The sequence below is a fragment of the Lolium rigidum genome, chromosome 2, assembly GCF_022539505.1.
Source record: "Lolium rigidum isolate FL_2022 chromosome 2, APGP_CSIRO_Lrig_0.1, whole genome shotgun sequence".
NCBI lineage: Eukaryota > Viridiplantae > Streptophyta > Magnoliopsida > Poales > Poaceae > Lolium > Lolium rigidum.
Window position 1 is genome coordinate 13,408,525 of NC_061509.1, and position 9,137 is coordinate 13,417,661.

Sequence of the window (9,137 nt, forward strand, 5' to 3'; positions counted from 1 at the left end):
CACACATGAGGAAGACGCCAAGCCACTCATTTGGCTACAAGATCGAGAGACCATTTTCACATTCGAAACCTTTCGAAGGGAACTGAAAAAAGGGCTCGTAGAAATTAACGTCTTGCTTTGGCGGCGACGGTGATGACGTGACAGAGTGGCTGGAAGAGAGGATGAAACGGTACGACCAGAACAAGATATCGTGGATGGGTACGTACGAACTGCGAAGGGTACGGTCGAATGATTAGCGCGAGGTACGGATGGCACTATGGGTTAGGTAGCACGCCACTTCCTCCTCCCATTTCTTAATGATCTTGTTAAAGAAACAGGCCCGAGTGATTATTGGGCATCTTTCCAGGTCGTAATCCATATCTTCTCTTGTACTTCTGTGGGTCATGTATACATGCACGGCACCCTTTCCCGCTTTCAAGTGTTAATGTTCTTTTGAGAGAATATGCATAACAATTAATGCATAATCCATCCAGGGTTCTAACTGGATAGTTGTAGTAATTTGCCAGCTCTTCCATAAACAGTTCTGTTATTTCAGTGTAATCCGGTTTTCCAAAGAAGCATGGGCATGGCTCTGCATAAGTTACTCACTCCTGTCCAAAACAAAATGTAGTAATTTTTTCTAAATGTGAATTTGTCTACACACTAAAGTATGTACATATACATTCATAGCTAGATAAAGTTATAACACTTATTATAGAATGGAAGTCGTAGTTAAGAATACACAAATCCATCTGTCAAAATAGATATATTTGGTCAGTGTTCCTTGCAATCTACACTTCTCTTCATCGGTGATGGTTGCTACTCTCTTGTGCTGGTCCTTTGGGGGCTTATTACGACGAGTTCTCGTTTATCTACTACGACAAACTCTCTATGAGTGTTCGTAGTCGTCGCTAGGTGGTTCAAGGATTTGTTTGCAATTTTTATTACTCTTGAGATTTCTTGTACTGCTCTAAAGTTTATAAATATATCAACGCACTTTTCACAAAAAATAGCATGTCAATGTTTTAAATTTACCGATCATGTGCATCAACGGCAAGGTCAATGATAGTATGGACAAAAGAAAACAGAAATGTACGATCGATAGAAGATATTATATTCTTCATGGATGAGTGCGAACGTAAGGTACAAATGGATGAATGTGGCAAGGTATGGTACGGATGGTACTAGGTACTAACAACAAACTGTTTGTTTACTCCCTACTGCAAAAAATGTGTATTCCACATTTGAAACATTGTTGTTTTTTTTATATAAATATTTTTTTGTGGGGAGGAAAAATATCCAATTCCCATATATAGAAACTTAACGGTTATTTTTATGAGGTTCATGCAAACGAAACATATACTCCATGAAACTCATAGTGACATGGTGGAAATTTAATCTAGCAAGTCAAGAAAATTCCTATGCATGCACATATATGTCCTCATTTACCAAAAGAGGGCCTTATTTCCCAAGAAGAAGGGGCATGTAGAAATTACCAAGCTTCCACGTTGATGACAAAGTGGAGCACAGAAGAGGACGAGACAGTACAATATTGTATTTTTCATTGATGAATGCATAGGATAAGGTAGGGTTGGCTGAATGTGACCAAATACCTTAGGGTGCAAACAGTAAAATGGTTGCACTCTTTCAGGGATAATTTTCCTTAGTTATTTGGATCGTGCTAGGATGCCAAGATGATATCAATATTTATCTTATTTAATATGCCAATGCATGAATGAGTCAAGTGGCTATTGTACTTTTGGTAATAGTTCAATTCTAAGAAATGTTGAGAGCATCTTCAATGGCCGATTCAAATGGCCTGCCCAGTGATTGTTTGTGATCGGGCTGTCAAAATATGGGTCTAATCCAGTGTTAAGTGGTATCCGAAAGAGTGAGATCACTGGTCAACTTTCCATTGTGAGTTCTGATCCAGTGTACATCTCCTAGGAACTGACTTAGCTGTAGACTCAAACAGCTAGGTCCATCTTGAAGATTAGGCTAGACTTCGTCTCGGGGTAACTTAGTTAGGTGACTTCCTAAACATTGTTGTGATGAAGGAGAGTGTGTGTTGTGATATCATGTAAGTTGAGACTGTCTCTATAGGTTTTTAGCGCTTGCGCGATATCGTTTAACCCCACCAAATAGCTTTTGTCGTTCTTTGCGTCCTCTAAGTCCTCTATGTGCCTCAAGTACAAAAGACGACTGGTTGACGAAGCTAATACCTTTTGAATTCTTATTAAGTACGAACCCGTACTTATTGCTACTTTGAGGTAATACCGAGTAGGTATGAAGATAGGTTCAATGAAGAACGACGCTAGCAAGGTTACGTCATTTGATTATCTTTAGGACTCTTAGCCTCATTTGTATTCTTGTTCGTACTCGGATGTATTTATCTTTATGTATGATTTGAATCTTTGTATTGTATACATTTGTATTCTAAACTCCTTGAAGTCGTATTTGGTTGTTATAATAATACCTCTTGTGGGCTATGTTATGACTTATTGTAATGATTACTACTTGTGATTGATTCCATCCGCATCACGTACATTTTTTGAAGTGTACGCGTCGCTTGGTGGTGCGTCTCCTAAATTGATATTGTGCGAATTTTGACAGGAACACTTTAATTCGCATAGTACCGTTTTTGGGGCGCCACAAAGGAACCACCAAACGTCTCCTAAATCCGATATTGTGCGGTTTTGGCGGAAAACGCTTGAATTTGCGTAGTACTGGTTTTGGGGCACCACATCGGCGGTGAGCACGCAGTGCAGGTTGGAAGGGAGCATGCCGACCATCGGCCATGACGGATGGCCCACCGAGTGCTGCTGGTGCACCGAGTGGATCACCACGAGGATGGCCACAGCCACGAGCACCTCCACCACCTTCTACAACTTCGGGAGCAGGGTAGTCTAACTTCGTGCAAAGCACCACTCACTACCACAACCAACACCACGCCGACGCGCGGAAAGACCACCATGCCGCTGTCGTCGACGGTGGCCAAGGCGGTTACGCTGCCTACGTGTATGACAACTCTCACAAGCACAACCAGCACCACGCCGCCATCGGGCCAGGCCCGCTCAGGCATGTAATATCTTTTTTATGAATCCAAAAATCAGATCATTATTCATCAGTCATGTTAGATTGCACATATTGTATTTACAGTAGGACTGTATTGTAATTGTAACCTGACCCTAGGCCTCTGGCCTGTTATATAAATACCGGAACCCCACGTCATTATACGTGTGAGGCTTCCCCCAAAACCCTTCTACATGGTATCAGACTAATCTCGGTCCTACCCTAGCCGCCGCCTCCTCCCAACCCTAGCCGCCGCCGCCTCTTCGGCCGCCGCCGCCCTAGGTCGGGCGCCGCCACCCCACCTTCCGCTGCCATGGAGCTCACCGCCCTTACCGACGGGACCTCCTCCACCCCTCGCGGCTGCTTCGGCCGCCGCGATCGTCCCCGCTGGCGCTCCGCGTCACGCCGGCCCCGTGCTGCTCTCCTTCGCCGCCGGGAACTACTCCAAGTGGTGCATCTACATGCGCGCTTCCCTGGGCCGCTCCGGCTACCTCGGCCATGTCGACGGCACCGTCGCCGCCGCCCCCACCGACGCTGCGTGGGCCACCGCCGACTACACCGTCCTCAACCACCTCCACGCCGCCATCGACGAAGACGTCGCGGACATGATCCTTGCGGGGAATCGGACCGCGCGTCACTGTGGCTCGCGGCACGCGACCTCTTCACCGCGAACAAGGCGAACAAAGCCATCTACCTTGACAATGACTTTCGCCAGCTTGTGCAGGGATCTCTCTCCATCCACGAGTATTGTCGCCGCCAGAAGCACCTCGCCGATGCGCTCTTCGACAACGACTCTCCCGTGAGCGACCGCGCCCTCGTCCTCAACACCCTGCGCGGCCTCGGCCCTCGCTTCGCCTCCGCCGCCACGGTCATCTCCATGACCGACCCGCTGCCCACCTTCCTCCGCACCAGGGCCATGCTCCTGATGGAGGAGATGCAGCAGGCCAACGCGGCGGCCACCTCTGCCAACACCGCCCTCGTCGCCCAGGCCGGCGGCCCCGCCTCTTCATGCCCCGGCCCCGGCTGCCGTGGTGACGGTCCCACCCCTGGTGCGGGCGCCAGGAAAGGCAAGCAGCCGGCCAAGCAGAAGGGCCGCACTGGCGGACGCCAGGGTGGAGGCGCCACCCAGGGCACCCAGCCCGCCCGCGCGCCGGCCCCGACCGGCCCGTGGGTCTGCTTCTCCCCGGGTGCTGGCCAGTGGCGCGCCCCCTCCTCTGGACAGGGCATCCTGGGCCCTCGGCCCCAGGCCTACACCGCCACCGCGCCGTCGACCTCAGCGACCACATGGGACAGCTCGGCTCTCATCGCCGCCCTCAACAACCTCGCGCTTCAGCAAGGTGGTTGGGTCATGGACTCAGGTGCGTCCTCACACATGACCAGCGACGATGGTAACCTCACTCGTTCCTCCCACCTTCGCACTCCTCACTTCATCACCGTCGGGGATGGCACCACCATCCCCATTACCTCTTCTGGTTTCACCTCCTTTCGCACACCTTCTGGTCACGTCTTTCGACTCAACCATGTACTCCTAGTACCGCACATTATTCGCAATTTGCTTTCGGTTCGCAAGTTTACCCGTGATAATATGTGTTCCATTGAGTTTGACGCCTTTGGTTTCTCTCGTGAAGGACCCGAAGACCCGTCGCGTGATTCTTCGTTGCAATAGTGACGGAGATCTCTACACCTTTCCCGGGAGGAGCAGTTTTCGCCGTTCCTCCTCCACCGCTTTGGTCGTCACCGCCACCGCCGAGCTATGGCACCGGCGTCTTGGCCATCCTGGACATGATGCCATGTCGGCTCTTCGGCGTCTAGATTTTATCAAGTGTAATAAATTTAGTCGTACTCGGGTGTGTCATGCATGTCAACTTGGCAAGCACGTCCGTTTACCGTTTCGTCAGTCTACTACCGCATCTAGTGCCATCTTCGATTTGATACATTGTGATTTGTGGACATCTCCAATTATAAGCACCTCTGGTTTTCGATATTACCTTGTCATTGTCGACGACTACTCTCACTTTTATTGGTCTTTTCCACTTCGCAACAAGTCTTGTACTGCCCGCACTCTCGAAACCTTTTTCGCTTATGCGCGCACGCAGTTTGGTGTTACTATTCGCTCTCTCCGGACGGATAACGGTACCGAGTTCCTCAACAAGACTGTTGATACTCTCCTCACCACCCACGGCACCGCCTTACGCGCTGTCATGCCCATACACCTCCCGGCAGAACGGTAAAGCCGAGCGTGCCATTCGTACCATTAATGATACTATGCGCACCCTTATGTTCCGAGGCTCACATCCCAGCCCCTTTACGGGCCGAGGCTCTGGCTACTGCCACATACTTGCTTAATCGCCGTCCTAGTACAGCCATAAAATCCCAAGTTCCCTACACACGCCTCCATGGTCGTCCTCCCTCATACACTGATCTTCGAGTCTTCGGTTGTCTTTGTCATCCTAACATCGCTTCCACCGCCCCACACAAGCTCAGTGCACGTTCCATGGCATGTGTCTTTCTTGGGTATCCCTCCAACCATCGTGGTTACCGCTGCCTTAACCCTGTCACTGGGAGAATTATCGTCTCACGACATGTTGTCTTCGATGAGACGGTGTTTCCTTTTCAGCATGCAGCTTCGTCATCCGCGCGCTGCGCCTCCTGCGCCGCGCGGACTCGACGACCTCTTCGGCACACTGACCGCGCCACCACCGCGCGCCCCTGCGCCCGCCCCGAGTGCGCCCGCCCCGACCGCGAGCACCCCTGCCTCGCTGCCGCCTCGACGAGCCGCGCAGCCGGTTGCCCGGCCGGACAGACCGGGCCCTGTGCCGGTCATACCGGCGCTCCTGCCGGTCCAACCGGACCCGCCGCCTCACCGCGCCGAGCAGCCGGTCCCCACGCCGGCCAGGCCGGGCCCTGTGTCGGTCACGCCGGTGCACCAGCCGGTCCAACCGGACCCTGCCCCGACTGCCGATGCTGCACCGGCGGCCTCCTCGAGTGGGGCCTCCAACCCTCGCCGCACGCGCTCCGGCCGCCAAGTGCGTCCCGTGGACAGGCTCAACCTCTCCGCCGTGGACTCTGTCCCTGACGTCGTCCCCACCACCTTTCGCCAGGCAATGCAGGATCCTCAGTGGCATGCTGCCATGTCTGATGAGTACCAGGCTCTCGTCAACAACGCCACTTGGTCCCTCGTTCCTCGCCCTCCGCGGGCCAACGTCGTCACTGGCAAGTGGATCTTCCGTCAGAAGTTCCACTCGGATGGCACCCTTGCGCGCAACAAGGCCCGCTGGGTTGTTCGTGGGTACTCTCAGCGCCCGGCATCGACTATGAGGAGACATTCAGCCCTGTTGTCAAGCCTGCTACGATCCGTCTTGTTCTTCACATTGCTGTCTCCAGCCTCCTGGCCCATACGGCAGCTTGATGTGAAGAATGCGTTCCTACATGGCTCCCGGGATGAGGTGGTCTCATCGTCAGCAGCCCCCCGGGTTTGTTGATGCCTCTCGCCCTGACCACGTCTGTCGCCTCCACAAGTCCCTGTACGGCTTGAAGCAGGCCCCTCGCGCCTGGTACCACCGGTTCGCCTCCTACATCGCCACTCTGGGATTTGTTGCTTCCGCCACGGACACGTCTCTGTTTGTCCTCCACTCTGCGGCAGACACGGCATACTTACTGCTCTATGTGGACGACATCATCGTCACCGCCTCGTCGACGCATCTTGCGGGGCTCCTTGCGCGTCTCCATAGCGAGTTCGCCATGACTGATCTCGAGGATCTCCACTACTTCCTGGGTATGAAGGTCAGCCGGTCCTCGGCTGGTCTCTTTCTCGTCACGGCGACGGTATGCTCGGACATTCTACGGCGGGGTGGCATGTCTGACTGCCACCCCTCACCTACACCGGTCGACACGTCCTCGAAGCTCTCTCGCTTCCGACGGCGAGCTTCTTCCCGACGCCACCGACTACGGGAGCATCGTGGGCGGCCTTCGGTATCTCACACTGACGCGCCCCGATCTCTCCTACGCTGTTCAGCAGGCCTGCCTTCACATGCATGCTCCGCGCACGTCTCACTTGGCTCTCGTGAAACGTGTTCTGCGGTATGTTCGGGGTACACTGGAGTTTGGCCTCCAGCTCCACGCCTCCTCGTCGACCGCCCTTGTGGCCTACTCCGACGCCGACTGGGCAGGTTGTCCGGACTCGCGTCGCTCCACCTCCGGTTACTGCGTCTACTTCGGTGATAGTCTCATCTCTTGGTCCTCCAAGCGACAGACCACCATGTCCCGTTCCTCTGCAGAGGCTGAGTACCGCGCCGTCGCCCACGCCGTCGTCGCCGAGTGCTGTTGGCTCCGCCGGCTGCTCCGGGAACTTCATCGCCCCTCGAGCTCTGCCACGGTTGTCTACTCGTGACAACGTCTCCGCCATCTACATGTCCTCGAATCCGGTGCAACATAAACGTACCAAGCACATCGAGATAGACATCCACTTCGTCCGCGAGAAGGTGTCCTTGGGAGAGGTCCGTGTTCTGCATGTTCCGTCCTCCCACCAGTTCGCGGATGTCATGACGAAGGGATTACCGAGTCAGCTCTTCCTCGATTTTCGGTCCAGTCTCAACGTCCGCGAACCTCCCGCTGGGACTATGGGGGGGTGTTAGATTGCACATATTGTATTTACAGTAGGACTGTATTGTAATTGTAACCTAACCCTAGGCCTCTGGCTTGTTATATAAATACCGGAACCCCACGTCATTATACGTGTGAGGCTTCCCCCAAAACCCTTCTACAAGTCAGAACTCCCAGCCCTTACAAGAACAAAACTATTCCAGACTCGAAACAACATCTATCTACTGCTCCACCACAGATAAATCATCATGTGTGAAACCAAAAACAAATACCAATGGTGATACGCTATCGGTTGGATGGACGTGATGGATCATCGCACGACGGCTCGTCGGGGCGCGGCCATGGCACTCATCCAAACAATTAAGGCAACAAAAATGCTTCTCCCCATGCCCACCGTACGGGACCGTGGGCGATCAACCAGGCCTAGCTCGATCACCAGTTCACTGAGGCGCTTCTCCTGCCCCCGGCGGCGCTCCAGCGGCGCTGCCTGGACTCGGCCGCGGGAAGGAGCTCGGCGACGGTGGCGACGAAGTCCTCCTCGCGGCATGGGATGCGGAGCCCGCCGGTCTGGCCGAACCCGAACTCCTCGGCGGCAAGCTCCATGAGCGCCCGGAAGGCCGGCTGGCAGAGGAGGCTCATGGGCACCACGAACCGACGCGCCTCAGCGCCCACGTACACCGCGAAGTACCCCTTGGGCACCGACGCAGTCTCGCCGTCGACGAGCAGCGCCGAACGCAGGCTCTGGCCGTCCCTCTCCGGCGAAGACGACTTCCTCCCGCCCAGCTTGGGTGCCCGGAAGTACCCCATCGTCAACATAGTTCCCCCTCGAAGAAATGAACCAAGATCGAAGCTTTCCGTACCAAGAAATGGCGACACAATCTTGGTTGGGTGTGCTGTGTGCAAGAGCTGGGAGTGGTCGGTGATCGGTGCGATATTGGCTCTGCTCCAAGAAGCTCGCTCGGAGGGGATTAAGAAGACGAGGAGGAGGAAGGAGGAGGGATCAAAGCATGTGATGGCTTGGGGTTCTTGTGCCGCATGTGTAGATATACTGTGGCGGCTGGGGTTGGTTCGGGTGTGAGGACAAGGCGAGGGCCTTGGTTCTTCATAGTTTTCATAGCTGGAGCCTTGTATAAGAGCAAAGTCGCGTCCCCCAAACCGTCCCCCAATCCGCGCCGGATTGAGCGTTTGGGGGACGTGTTTCGTTCGTGCCGCGTTTGGGGGACGGCGCTCCCCAGTCGCGTCCCCCAAACCAAATTTCGCAAATTTTAAACTTAAGCGAGATTCATCCAAACTTGCCATATATTACATAGATTCGAACGAAATTTGACTAAATTTAAACTAAACCTAATCTAGAACCACTTGCGGCGGCCGGAGGCGTCGTAGTACTGCTGGAAGTTGTACATGTCGTCGGTGACGACCTCCTGCTTGACGCGCTCGTCGACGGGTTCGTCGACGGGCTCGTCCTTCACCAAGCCACTTGGTCC

General features: G+C 53.8%; 1 protein-coding gene across 1 annotated transcript; it reads right to left on the reverse strand.

Annotated features, from left to right (window-relative positions):
* Positions 1 to 8,085: 8,085 nt before the first annotated feature.
* Positions 8,086 to 8,490, reverse strand: LOC124689231 (auxin-induced protein X10A-like). The gene has a single exon (XM_047222786.1). The coding sequence runs from the start codon at positions 8,467 to 8,469 to the stop codon at positions 8,086 to 8,088; it is 384 nt and encodes a 127-aa protein (XP_047078742.1). The 5' UTR covers positions 8,470 to 8,490.
* Between the last annotated feature and the right edge of the window lie 647 nt (positions 8,491 to 9,137).